The 14,930-nt window shown below is 34.9% G+C and overlaps 2 protein-coding genes across 7 annotated transcripts; one reads left to right on the forward strand and one right to left on the reverse strand.

Annotated features, from left to right (window-relative positions):
• Positions 1-2,238: 2,238 nt before the first annotated feature.
• LOC112589924 (uncharacterized) lies at positions 2,239-6,848 on the forward strand. 5 transcript variants are annotated; one of them, XR_003113870.1, is made up of 8 exons: positions 2,239-2,501; positions 2,645-2,760; positions 3,206-3,409; positions 3,754-3,942; positions 4,861-4,966; positions 5,344-5,509; positions 5,668-5,756; positions 6,576-6,599. XR_003113870.1 is itself a non-coding variant. In XM_025304997.1 (7 exons), the coding sequence occupies exons 3-6, from the start codon at positions 3,356-3,358 to the stop codon at positions 5,505-5,507; spliced, it is 513 nt and encodes a 170-aa protein (XP_025160782.1). In that variant the 5' UTR covers positions 2,239-2,501; positions 2,645-2,760; positions 3,206-3,355; the 3' UTR covers positions 5,508-5,509; positions 6,576-6,848. The 5 variants fall into 5 exon arrangements, 1 of the variants encoding a protein (XP_025160782.1); XR_003113872.1 differs by having other exon boundaries at positions 2,650-2,760; XR_003113873.1 differs by lacking the exon at positions 2,645-2,760.
• Positions 6,849-6,954: 106 nt separating this feature from the next.
• LOC112589925 (putative nuclease HARBI1) lies at positions 6,955-12,287 on the reverse strand. Of its 2 annotated transcripts, XM_025304998.1 has the most exons (5): positions 9,992-10,772; positions 8,899-9,144; positions 8,394-8,716; positions 7,750-7,894; positions 6,955-7,383 (listed from the first exon to the last, which is right to left on the reverse strand). In XM_025304998.1, exons 3-5 carry the CDS (start codon positions 8,394-8,396, stop codon positions 6,974-6,976), a joined length of 558 nt encoding a protein of 185 aa, XP_025160783.1. In that variant the 5' UTR covers positions 8,397-8,716; positions 8,899-9,144; positions 9,992-10,772; the 3' UTR covers positions 6,955-6,973. The 2 variants fall into 2 exon arrangements, with proteins under 2 accessions (XP_025160783.1, XP_025160784.1); XM_025304999.1 differs by lacking the exons at positions 7,750-7,894; positions 8,394-8,716; positions 8,899-9,144; positions 9,992-10,772 and adding exons at positions 11,611-11,785; positions 12,152-12,287 and having other exon boundaries at positions 6,955-7,208.
• Between the last annotated feature and the right edge of the window lie 2,643 nt (positions 12,288-14,930).

Consider the following 14,930-nt stretch of genomic DNA (forward strand, 5'->3'; position numbering starts at 1 on the left):
CAATTTTTTTGGTGAAAATTTCGCTTCGAGAGAGGCTTGTGAAAATCGACTGTCTCAATTTTTTGCCAATAGGGACGAGGGCTTTTATGAGAGAAGCATAATGAAATTACCTTCAAAATGGCAACAAGTTATCGAACAAAACGGCGCATATTTGACTTAAATCGGATCATTCTAACTATGGTAATTAAAGCCTTCAATTTCATACAAAAATAATGGATTTCTTTTTACTACACCTGATATATATACGAGGGCGGTCCAATAAGTACTTAGCCTCACCGCCCGATGGCGCCACTATCGCAAGAGAAATTTACTATCGTGTAGTACATTCTCGTAGACGGCTACTGTCGAAATTTCAGCCGAATCGGACTCGTAGTTTTGTTTTGACCGCGTGTGGAAATGGGCGTGTCCGCGGATTTTAGAAAAATGAAAAAAGAGCAATATCGGTCGGTGATTCGATTCTTGTTTTTGGAAGGGAAATCGCGCAGCGAAATCAAAGAGCGCTTGGATGCTGTATACGGTGATTCTTCTCCTTCGATGGCGACCGTCAAAAATTGGTTTAACGAGTTTCAACGTGGTCGCACGTCGGTTTTTGATGAGCCACGCCCAGGTGCCCCGAAAACGGCTACCACGGAGGATAACATGACAAAAATCCACGATCTCGTATTGGCAGACCGCCGATTGAAGGTATGCGAGATAGCTGAGACAGTAGGCATCTCAAAAGACCGCGTGGATCATATCCTGCATGAAATTTTGGGCATGAGAAAACTGTCGGCGCGATGGGTGCCGCGTTTGCTCACTCCGGACAACAAGCGCAACCAAGCGTGAGACCACTTCAGAGCAGTGTTTGACGCTGTTTAAGCGCAATCCGAAGGAGTTTCTGCGTCGTTTCGTGACCGTCGACGAAACATGGATCCAATGGTACACACCAGAGACCAAGGAACAGTCGAAACAGTGGACTTCACCCGGCGAACGTGCTCCGAAGAAGGCGAAGACTGTCCTATCGGCCGGAAAGGTGATGGTCACCGTTTTCTGGGATTCACAAGGTGTGATCTACATCGACTACCTGGAGAAGGGCAAAACGGTCACAGGGCTGTACTATGCCGAATTATTGGGCCGATTCGACGCCGAATTGCAGAAAAACGGCCCCATTTGGCAAAGAAAAAAGTGCTCTTCCACCATGACAACGCACCGGCTCACACCTCCGCCCTCGCCACGGTCAAATTGGTCGAATTGGGCTACGAACTGCTGCCCCATCCACCGTATTCTCCAGATTTGGCCCCGTGCGACTTCTTTTTGTTTCCAAACTTGAAAAAGTTACTCGCCGTCACAGAAATTTGAGTCGAATGAGGAGGTCATCGCCGCCACGGAGGCCTACTTTGCAGACCTCGAGAAAACGTATTTTTCAGACGGGTTAAAGAAGTTGGAGCATCGCTGGGTCAAGTGTATCGAGCTAAAAGGAGACTATGTTGAGAAATAAATCGCCACTTTTCCAAAATTTGCGTTTTTCTTTTGTAGGCTAAGTACTTATCGGACCACCCTCGTATATATATATGAATAGCATTAAAAATATATATACATACCTACTTCTACTTTCTGACATAATGCTTTCTCTTGTATTTTCTCTATTTTTCTACACAACTCTATGAATACGATTATGTTTGTAAAACTTGAAAATCCCGGACTTTCTCATAGACTAGTTACGCGATTGGTCGAATTATTATAAATTACGATGTATTCTCACTTTTGTCCGTGACTGTCTCTCGACCATTTGTGATGTCAACCGACGATTGAAATTCGTCGGTTGACCGATGATTGTCGGTAGTGTCCATGTAGAGAATAGGTGTGCATCGTTCTTGTCGGTCATGCAACCGACGTTCGTCGGTAACGACCGATACCGACAATTGTCGGTAGACATGTACAGAATAGCGCTCCAGTGTTGCGATTCTGTAACTCGTTATTGGAGTTAACGACAGTTTCGTTATTGTTACGCAGCTTTTCTACGGTATACAAAAGCTGCGCAACGATAACGAAAGTGTCGTTAACTCCAATAACGAGTTACAGGATCGCATCACTGGTCGTTGCAAGCGACAGTCATCGGTACGACTTTATCGATAATGTACAGACAAGATCAAAAGATGAAGAAAAATTGTTTTCAGCCAATAGAATTAAAGCTCTAAAAGTATTAGCATGAAATTATTAGCAGCAAGGAATTCATCTATGTCACTACATACTATATGATAGTATTAGTTTTTTGTACGCCTCCGTGGCGGTTGGATGTGGTTCCCGTAACTACGCACATTTTTGATCGTGGGACGTGGGACTGCGTACGTGTTGTCCCTGTTTTCCTTTTACTTTCATAATCGTTGACTGGCGTAGGAGATAGAGTGTAACAGCTCTCCTCAGAGTCACTTATTGAATCAGAATTCGAAGTCGAATCAGAAGTTAGTATTGATAATAATATAGTGAGTGAAAGAATAGAACAAAATGAATTCAAAAGAAATGTAAGTGTATAAAAAATATAATAAGAAACGGAAAAAAAATAATATAGGATCAATTAAACGTTTTCTACTAATAATGATTCTATATTATAACTTTTCTGTGTTGATATATATGTGTTGATATTTTTAATATTGTTCTGTTGAAGAAAAGGATGGCAGCTACTTGTCGTTAAGGAACAAAATGAATATTAAAGCATGCTAATGAATATTAAAACATCTACTTCATTAACTTCTTATCAAATCATTCAACAGAAAATTGATGGTAAAAACAGAGTAAAAATCTGCTGTATATATATTTAAAATGCATGTTAGTAATTTCAATACATACTAATCAACAATAACATTACATCAATATTATTATTTTCCATTATTATTATTTTCCAATGTAAATGCGAAATAATATATATGTTATATTGCATTTACATTATTAAATAGGAAATGTTAACATTGATATTATTACTGTCGATTGGTGTTTACTTGATTACAAAACAATAAATTTTATTCTGTTTATATTGCCTGCAGATCTTGCAGTATTTTTAGTGGTATGTGGGTAAAAATTAGTATATATTAATAAAAAATTGTTTCAATTTATTGTGTTGGGATAATATTTGTATTTTTATCTTATTGTATATGTGTTATAGTTTTATGATACTTACGTATAATATGTATTTTTGTATAAAATTAAATTTCAATGTTTTTTTATTTAGTTTGAAGAAAAGCTGTTCGTAAAGACAACGACAGCTCAATATGAAGAATTGGTAAAATATATGGAGTCACATTTAGAATTTGCCACAAATAAGTATTTAACTAAAGATGGTAAAATCCATCACGCTTAACAATGGGAGCAGTTGGCAGAAATGCTTAATGCATTGTCTGCAGGCAATAAGAAAACATCGAAGCAGTGGCAGACAGTAAGTATTTGATCATAACATGTATTTCATGAAAATTCTTAATACATTAGTTTAGTTAATAATATATTAGTTAATACATTAGTTAAGTTAATACATTAGTTTAGTTAATAATATATCTTTAATTTTACTTACTTAATATTTTAGTACTAAGTAAACGCTACTATTAGTACTTTAATTTTATCTACAGATTCTCTGAGCAATTTAATACATTATATTTCATTTACATTGCTAGAGTGGGAATTAATAATAATATTAATATAATGTTATTGTTGATTAAGTTATAGTAATGTTGACATGATATTTGAAGAATATAATATTATTATCTATATTCATGTAATTTTTAGGTTTGGCGTGATTTAAAAAGTAATGCTTCAAAGAAAGCAGCAAAATTACGCTATGAAAGGAATCGGACAGGAAATTTTCCATTGAATTCAGAAAGTCTCGATAATTTGCAACAACGTATTGTTGCCTGTATGGGGCTACAATATGTTGAAGGTGCACATGATTGTCCGGACAGTACTCCGGAACAAGAGGTACATTCATATTTCTTTACTTATATAAGTAAATACTTTTGTATTACATTTTTTTTTGTAGATATGAAGTTAATTTTCACTACATTATATTGTACTTTCTGCATTTGGATTGAAGTAAGTATATATTTGAACACTGGAAAAAAAGTTCCAATGCAGTATTAAAGAACAAATGTATAGTACAATGTAATATATATAGTAATATACAGGGTGTTTGATAGCTGATCATGCAGACGAAAGTTGGAGATAGATTGGGTGCAGCCGAGAAAAAAAGTCATGTACCATAATGTCAAATTGGCAATAGTTACCGAGTTATTAATTAAAACATGTGAGCCAACGAGCGCGTAGAGAGCGGAGGGCGGCCGCAGTAAGCACGTAGATATTTGATACAGGCGGAGTCAGTGAGTGACGGTAGGCAAACGCGCGCGGCGAGGGGCAACGTAAGCGACAAGAGGCGATCGCGCGCGACGAGGAGCGAGCGAGCTTTTTCTTTATAGCTTTTTCCTTATAGCTCGCTCGCTCTTCGTCGCGCTCGCTCGTCTTTTGTCGCTTGCGCTCACTCGCTCCTCGTCGTTCGCGCTTGTTCGCTCCTCGTCGCGCGCGATCGCCTCTTATCGCATACGTTACCCCTCGTCGCGCGCGCTCGCCTACCGTCACTCGCTGACTCCGCCTGTATCAAATGTCTATGTGCTTACTGCGGTCGCCCTCCGCTCTCTACGCGCTCGTTGGCTCACATGTTTTAATTAATAACTCGATAACTATTGGCAATTTGACATTATGGTACATGACTTTTCTTCTCGACTACACTCAATCTATCTCCAACTTTCGTCTGCATGATCAGCTATCAAACACCCTGTATAAGTATTTTTAATGCTATTTAATGTATTTCCTTATAGGAATGTATTTTATATATATTTTTAGAAACATCAACTTCAACTAGGACATGGGAACGATGATGTTCTAAACATTCCACCAGAGACGACGTCTATAAGTGAAATTTTGAATATGGAAAAAAACGCAGATATCGGTAATGGTTCACTCACTCATTCTATTACACATGGATACTCTTTTTCTCGCACTTATACGCATGCACGCGCATTCACACATATACATATACGCACATACATACAATAAGAGATTATTACATATATATTTTATACTTAGCAAATATGAAATAATATTTATATAACAGTTTATTCCACTCAACAATGAAACTGTTATACAACATACGTGTTATATCGCATTTACATTGTTGAATAGGAAATTATAACTAATATTTATGGTACTATTATTTGATGTTTGCTGCATACTATTATATAATAATCTAATGACATATAAACTCAAGTTTATTATTATATTCTATATATTGCAAACTATATTTCTTCTTTATACATACGTGTTTAGATAACGTTTTTGAAATAATGGAGACTAATACAAGTAACGGAAACGATTTGACATATAATGATGTTATGCAATGTTTAAATAATGAAGACACTACAATGAAAAGGCCGACAGGCTTAAAAAAAGCAACATCAAAGAGACTGCAACAAAAAAAGAAGGAAATATAATAGTAAGTGTAAATTTATATAATGTGCAATATATATTTATATTTGTATATTCCACAGGAACTATATTCCAATGTGACACATTTGCTTCTAAAATGGTTGTAATATTTTGTTATGTATTTCAAAAAGATATTTTTTATTTTTTATTTACTTATTTTTGCAGAGAGAAGTAGTAAACGTATAAGCGTCGAGCTGCAACAAGCTCGAGAAAAATTTACAGAAATTGCTGAAAATCACGCTAGAGCTCTACAGGTAGCATTTTTATTATTGCATAAAGTATATTAAAACTAATCTTTTCTTGTGATGTAATTATAATTGTGACATTAGAAGCGATAAGATGCTCTAAATTCCAAAGTACGTTAAAATAAAGAAATATATCGCAAAAATAACAGATACTATTGATTAAGTACACTATAAAATATTACAAATGTTTTCTTTTTGCTCCAATAATCAATAAGTTACTATTAAATTAACGTTACAGAATGAGAAAAATGGGTTAAAAAGTATTGTATATCACGATAATTTTATGGCAATTTATTGTTAGAACAAAAGGAAATTGTTCGTAGTATTTAGTAAGTGTGCTTAGTTTATTACAAGTTGTAAATATATTTCTTTATCTCAATGTCGTGTACACAAATTTGGAGCATGCATTTTCTCCCTTCTAATTCCATTGCAACAAACATCAAGTAACAGTAACATAATTTAATTACAATTTTACACTTAACGTGAATGCAATATAACGTGCATGTTATGTAGCAATAACATTGTTTAGTAAGGGAAATTATAAGTAACAGTTATATAAGTGTTGCTTAATGTTTGTTAAATTAAATCAATATAATAATTGTTATTTAAACTTAGGATACTGAGATACTTTGATTTAAATTTAGAGTTCTTTAACTCGTCATAGTTTTAATATTGCATGTATTATATGATTTAAATAAAATATTTGAATTTGAAATCTGATTAATCTGAACTAAGACAAATTTCAAGTAATAATTAAGAGTAATCTAAAATATTAAAGTGAAAAGAAATAATTGTTAATTTCATAATAACTGATATTTTTTGTTACAGTTGTTTGCGGAGGCTTCAATAAAGCAAACTGATGCTGCAATGATGCAAGCAGAAAATGTACGTGTACAGAACACCTTGGAAGAAAAAAGATTTTTAATGGAGGAAAGAAGATTAGAAGTAGACGAAAAACTGATTACAACTTTAGATAATATGCATAAATTAATGGAAAAAATACTATTCAATTAATACGTCATAATCACATAATATAAGAACGTTTTTATATCTTTATAACTTATTATATGTTATGGTTAAAAATGTTACACACTTTATATTATAGATATATTGTTTATTTTAAAACTATAACATATAATATAATATATAATATATAATACAAATACAATATGTAATACAAAAGAATTTAAATAATAACTATGTACGTGTTTAGAGAAATAATTTTTTTATATTCTCCCATAATGCCGAGTAATAAAACTCTCCTGAATACGTATGGCAAGTGCCCGCCCTTGATATGCATAACCTCTGTCGTCATACTCCACAGCTCTATTTGGTCTGTTAACGTGATACAAGTTTTCATGCATTTCATTTAATTCTTCGTCTTGTATACGATGAGCAATCCTCATGTTGTGTAACACGGCACATGCGTTAATAATTTTACCAGCCATACCTGGCTCATACATTAAACGCTTCTGGGCAGATAAACACCTGAACACGGATTTCCAGACGCCAAATAGACGTTCCACGCACGATCTAGCGCTGCACAGATCCTCGTTATATTGAAACCTAGGTGTATTTGGTATTTCATGTTTTAGAGGTGTCATTAACCATGGCTCTAAGCTATATCCATCATCACCTGTTAATAATAATAAAATAATAAGATGATAATATATAATAAAATAATGAAATGTAATGAAATAATAAAAAATAATAAAATTAAAAAACTTTAAAATAACAAAATGCAAAGGTTCTAATGATATACAATCAAGTAAGGCTAATGACAGCCAGTTACGGCAATGATAGGAATATTTAAAACTTTTTGGGAAGATAATATTGTCTAACAATGTTAACATATGTATCGAATGTATTTTTCGATTTTAATTTACGCGGCGAATGAAAGTCTCATCATCAAACAGACCCTTTTATCCCAAATCATTCTTTAATTCGACATGAAAGACCAAAAGCTTTAATTATCACTATTTCGTGATTACGTTTAGCTTACCAATTAACCAAGTATTGCGTTCTCCATTATTATATCTTCGTTCCATTATACGTCGTATAGGAGAATTTGACCAAATATAAGTATCGTGTCGTGCACCTGGATATCGCGCATTTACATTCAATATTTTTAAATCAGGATCACAGATCTGAATAACATGAAAATATTTATTTCTTACATGTATATATCATATTTATATTTTAAAAAGGTATAGTATTTCATAAATGTCATTAAGCGTAATTAAAATGTCATTGAGTATAATTAAATATTATATTACATATATATATTATGTACATTTAAAATATAAACTACCAATAAAACCGAACTAAAATGTCCGTGAAATAATAATATTAAACAATTATGTCACTACATGGTACTTAAATTACATATACATTACTCGTAAGGAAAAATATTATTAATTAAAATTTTTACAAATACATTTATATAAAATAAATTAAAATTATGAGCAAAATATAAAATAAATTACAATCAAAAGTTTTATAATCTTAGAACTAAATTAAAAATATTAAAATTTTAAAACTTTTTACAAAAATTAAAGATATAACAATTAAAACTTTTAATAATTAAATTTTCACATAAGATGAAAATACTTACTAATTAAAATATTTATTTGATGTAGTACATACCATTTGAACGTTGAGAGTATGGTCACTCCAGTGATTCACGTATGCTTCTTCGTGCTCTTTTGGCCCTTTAATGTTTATATAAGTGCAATCGATGACTCCAATTGCACTATAAACGGTTGTGGAGCAATCCTAAACTTTTCCCGGGCGACTTGACGTTCGCCATCTGTCGTGGGGAATCGTACCCATTGTCGTAGATCATTTATTGCGTCAGTTACTTTTCGTATACAGCGGCAAACAGAAGGCTGGCTTATTGCAATATCCCATTGTTCTTCTATAGCACTTTGAAAACATCCAACAGCATAAAACCTTAAAGTGGCTAAAACCTATAAAAAATATTTATAAATTTGTAACAAATTAAAAAATATTATGCTTTTAAAAAATTATTTTTATTTTATCACTTGTGTTTTATATACAAAGCCTTCAAAATCACTATTTTTGGCAAAATAGTGAGCACATTTAAAAAAATTAATTTGTGTAAAGATGTAACATAAAGTATTCTATATACCTGACGTTCAGGACTAAGACCACCTGGTCGCTCATGTTCCAATCTTGGTCTTAATGTTTCAATTAAATCTATTACGATCTCTGGACTTAGTCTATATAACTTGAGAAATTCGATATTGCGGAGATCAAAAGGATCATGCAATTCTCTTCAATTCTTTCTCTCCATACGACGTTCTAAACGCCTCATGCGATGCTCCAAATATAAAATATCCCATGCTAGGAATCCTTCTGCCTTCATTTTGCAATGCTATAACAAAATATATATATTTCTTAAAACAAGAAATTCAGCTAAAATAACAATGATCTTTTAAGATTTCTTTTAAGATTTCTTTTAAGATTTTTCTTTATCTTTAAGATTTCATTTAGATTATATTAAAGAAAACACGCATAGTCAAAGTGCAGAAAATATATCAGAAATAGTAAAGTAAGTAATATCTGAAATATAATCTGACCCTTGTGTTAAGTGATTTCTATTCACTTTACCTATTCACTCATGAAGTAGTCAATACTCGACAAGACAATGGTAAAAAGATAGACATAATATTAATAAATATTTAAAAAGTTATATTAAATATTTTAAATATTATGTGCTGTCACAGAAGTTTTCTTCAAGTTTGATAAGCACTTATGTCTTTAAAATCATAAGTAGTTATTCGTGTCATGAAAATGTTTTTAATTTTAATTTTATACTAATAATTGCCTATTATTTGCCAGATAAAATTTTCTAAGTTTTGTTAAATAAAGCAATAACTTTGCATTATTGTATTATCATATATATTAGTATTTAACCTTCATAGATATGTTAATCGTTAATATTTGAATACTCATATATATATTTTAATAACAAGATCTATGTCGACTCTTACTTAACCTTTATTTAATACTATACTATACTATTTTATCTGTATAAAAAATAATATGTCACATACTTTAACCTAAGTAATAGCATTTGCATATCTTTTCCAAATGACTTAAAAAATAAAGAAAACATTGCACTTTAAATATATATATATATATGCATATGCGATATTTGCAATATATTTTTATTATATATTAGGTATATATATATAAAACAATATCTGGGAAATACTCACTTTTACAAGCTACAATCTTTATTCCTTTTTAGGTTTTGTTCTTCATTCTAAGCTTGCGTTTGTTTTAGGCGCCCACGCACTATAAGCCTACCGACAGCGAATTTCCGAACAAAACTGTAGTTAAAAAGAACATATATTTTCCTTCGAAATTTGTCGGTAGAACGTTTCCGTCACGTTAAATTTAACGAGATTTGTCGTATATTAACGATAAGTATCGTTAAACATTTGTCGTTAAGAGTGGTACAGAATCGCATTTATTCATATTTGTCGACCGACGCTGTTAACGACACCGACAACTGTCGGTAGGCATGTACAGAATAGCACCCCAGGGACGAGCCCGCGTTGCCGTCGTCGATCGGTCGCGCGACGAGATCATCGGCGATCAACGCGTTCGCCACTACCGCATCGTCGTCGTCTCCGCGCGACGGTGACTCATGGCTGAGGTCGTATGGTTGCGCTCTGTGGTGGAGTGCGTGCGCGAACTTATGGTAGACATATGGAACCTGTCGCCGATCATCTTCGATGAGCTGCAGAATATGGTATCGCAGATCGGGCGCAATCCCGAGATCACGCAATTGTACGAGCTGCTATTCGATAGAGATCGATGGCGCGAGGCGATCGAACCGTACGAACGACCGATTGTCGTGTCCACGATGTTCGGTACGATACAGTATTCTCAGCGACATGATCTGGACCGACAGGTGTACGATGTGCTGGTCGGACAATCGCTGACCGTGGCGTACAACACGTATCAATCGATCGCTACGAGCGATCGTCTGCGTGTGTGCTCGCATCTAGTCGGAACGTTGCAGCTAACTCGACGCATTAACGGGCTCGACGATCGCAGAATGGCGCGAACCGTCGAGTCGGTGCGACGAATGTTGAAGCGATGTTGCGCCAAGAGTCTGTGCGCGTTGACGCTGTCGCTACTGATGACGTTCGATCCCGCGAGCATACGGGAGTTCGGACGGTCTCACGCCGAAGCGATACTGCGAGGCGCGGAACACCTGGCCGACGGGGTGAAAAGATCGCAGGACGCGATTCGCGCGACCGCCGCAACTTCGTCGTCGCGCGATTCGTTTTCGCGCGATGACGATTTCGTATCGGCCGAGGAGAACGCGCCGGTCGTCGTCGCGACGTCGACGAGATCGCGCGCGTCGCCCGCGCGAACGAAACGTCCTCACGAGGCAACGGCGAGAACCGCGGAAACGACAACGACGAAACGCGAACGCTAACGAACGCGTCGACGAATCAGCGACTTGTCTCATTCGCGCCATCGCGCGACCGCACCGACACGATCGTCGGTGTCGCGTCGTCCACGCTGCCGCACAACCAACGCAGATACGGCACCACTCGTCGGTATTCGGGCGAGTGTTTCGCCGGCATGGAGTCGTTGTTGACGTACAGCGACAAGTAATCGCCGTAACGAACGCGGTCAGCGTCGCCGCATAGTCCGGCGGTGGGCGCCGCGCGAAATTCGAGATGCACGAACCCGTCGTCGCGCGACGTCGGGTCGCACTCGAGGTGTTCGGGCACTCGCAATCGAATCGCGTCGTTCTCGTCGTCACCGGCGAAACGCAGCGCGACGATGTTGGACGGTTCGACGGAGACGCTCATACATTAAGCGCCTCTGGGCAGATAAACACCTGAACACAGATTTCCAGACGCCAAATAGACGTTCCACGCACGATCTAGCGCTGCACAGATCCTCGTTATATTGAAACCTAGGTGTATTTGGTATTTCATGTTTTAGAGGTGTCATTAACCATGGCTCTAAGCTATATCCATCATCACCTGTTAATAATAATAAAATAATAAGATGATAATATATAATAAAATAATGAAATGTAATGAAATAATAAAAAATAATAAAATTAAAAAACTTTAAAATAACAAAATGCAAAGGTTCTAATGATATACAATCAAGTAAGGCTAATGACAGCCAGTTACGGCAATGATAGGAATATTTAAAACTTTTTGGGAAGATAATATTGTCTAACAATGTTAACATACGTATCGAATGTATTTTTCGATTTCAATTTACGCGGCGAATGAAAGTCTCATCATCAAACAGACCCTTTTATCCCAAATCATTCTTTAATTCGACATGAAAGACCAAAAGCTTTAATTATTACTATTTCGTAATTACGTTTAGCTTACCAATTAACCAAGTATTGCGTTCTCCATTATTATATCTTCGTTCCATTATATGTCGTATAGGAGAATTTGACCAAATATAAGCATCGTGTCGTGCACCTGGATATCACGCATTTACATTCAATATTTTTAAATCAGGATCACAGATCTGAATAACATGAAAATATTTATTTCTTACATGTATATATCATATTTATATTTTAAAAAGGTATAGTATTTTATAAATGTCATTAAGCGTAATTAAAATGTCATTGAGTATAATTAAATATTATATTACATATATATATTATGTACATTTAAAATATAAACTACCAATAAAACCGAACTAAAATGTCCGTGAAATGATAATATTAAACAATTATGTCACTACATGGTACTTAAATTACATATACATTACTCATAAGGAAAAATATTATTAATTAAAATTTTTATAAATACATTTATATAAAATAAATTAAAATTATGAGCAAAATATAAAATAAATTAAAATCAAAAGGAGTGAGTCCCAGATGCGCACAGAATAAAACGGACACAGCAGGTTGAATGAAACAGACACAGTGACAAACGGACACAGTAAGAAAAGGACACAGTAAGAAACGGACACAGTGACAACCGGACACAGTAACAAACGGACACAGTAGGAAACGGACACATGGTGGTTGCAATCGGACACAGTGACAATCGGACACAGTAGGAAACGGACACACGGTGGTTGCAATCGGACACCGTGAGAAACGGACACAGTAAGAAACGGACACAGTGAGAATCGGACACAGTAAAAAATGAACACAGTATCAAACGGACACAGTAGGAAACGGACACACCGTGGTTGCAATCGGACACAGTAAGAAACGGACACAGTGACATTCGGACACAGTAAAAAACGGACACAGTAGGAAACGGACACACGGTGGTTGCAATCGGACATAGTGAGAAACGGACATAGTAAGAAACGGACACAGTGACATTCGGACACAGTAACAAACGGACACAGTAGGAAACGGACACACGGTGGTTGCAATCGGACACAGTGAGAAACGGACACAGTGACAATCGGACACAGTAACAAACGGACACAGTAGGAAACGGACACACGGTGGTTGCAATCGGACACAGTGAGAAACGGACACAGTAAGAAACGGACACAGTGAGAATCGGACACAGAAAAATGGACACAACATGAAACGGACACAGCAGGAAACGGATACACTGTGGTTGCAATCGGAGACAGTAAGAAACGGACACAATGACAATTGGACACAGTAACAAACGGACACAATAGAAAACGGACACAGTAGGAAACGGACACAATAGGAAACGGGGTGCGAAAAAAGTAAAGAAAAAGTAAAATCTGATCGTACGTGCATTATTTATGTATTATTGCTGTGTATTATTGCTGAATCGACTCATCTTTTCATACTGTGCGGTCACTTCTGCACTTGTGCAGATTGTTCTAGTTAAATCATGCAAAATAGTGATGATGTTAAAACTTGTTCAATTTGCAAAGTACAAATTTCATCGGTGTACAAAATATATATGCCATAAACATGTCTTACTTTTATTTGAAGTGTATAAAAATATTTAGAATTGTCAGCATCTTTTTTAATACATATTCTTTATGACGTTTATCGCACACATATTCTAAGACAGTCGATTTGTTGCCAATATAGCAGTATTATATATGTTAAGCATTACGTACTGAAATGTGTTGTAGACTAAGGCTGTATGTAAGATTAGGTTGAAAGTACTTACTGCTAATTTCTCACAATACTTTAAGATGAATTATATAAAAATTACTTATATGCTAATATTCAAAGTTATTTTTTTTAATAATATGTATTACAAACATTTCCGAAACAATATGTGTTACATAATTACATAACAATTACATAACAAGCCAACAAAAGAACAGTAGGAAGCACGCATACTAAAATATAACGTATATCTTAAAATATATATGGTTATTTTTATCTGCAACGACTGCAAGGTTGACGTGCTTTCCGTTTTCGTGTAATCTGGAACATTATGTAAATGTTTCAATGTATAAATATTATATCTGTCGATAATGAGTAACGTTTCAATGTATACTTACTTTTGATGGAATAGTGTTTTCAATAAACGCTAATGGTTGCTGACTATTCTTAATATATTTTTCGCAGTCTTGACGTGTGAGCTTTATTAGAGTAATCCTAGGTTCTAATAGATTTATTGGGATATCTTTGGGATCTATAGTAACTTGTATTTTATCTTCACAATTGTTTCCAGTATTGTCTATCAAAGATATATTTGGAATATTTTCGTTTCCTGAAGCGTGATAAGGCAAGTTAATAAGAATGTAAGTCAGACATACATAATACAGTTAATACTAACTTTGCATATTTATATGTTGTTCATAACAAACAGTTTCAGGTAGTCCGACAAATAATTCCTCTTCATAATTTTTGTCACTTTCATTTTGCAAAGATATGTCTAATACATTTTCCTTTTCTAGAGCATGATAAAGATAGTTATCTTTTTAAAAAATAATTGTTAGTAAAATATAAAAATTATTGTTAATACTAACCTTGCATATGTACGTATTCTTGATGTAGAATGTTTTTAGATATTCCGATAAATATTCGCAAAAATTGTTCAATGGGTAACCTTGAAAAATATTTTAATATAACGTTATACATATATATATACATGTGTGTGTGCTTGTGTGTTCAACTAATGTTAGAGAATAATTCTTTTTTGACGGGGCCTAATATTCATCTTATACAGGATGCTAAATTTCAAGAGG

The sequence above is a fragment of the Harpegnathos saltator genome, unplaced genomic scaffold (genome assembly GCF_003227715.2).
Source record: "Harpegnathos saltator strain DR-91 unplaced genomic scaffold, Hsal_v8.6 scaffold66, whole genome shotgun sequence".
Lineage (NCBI taxonomy): Eukaryota > Metazoa > Arthropoda > Insecta > Hymenoptera > Formicidae > Harpegnathos > Harpegnathos saltator.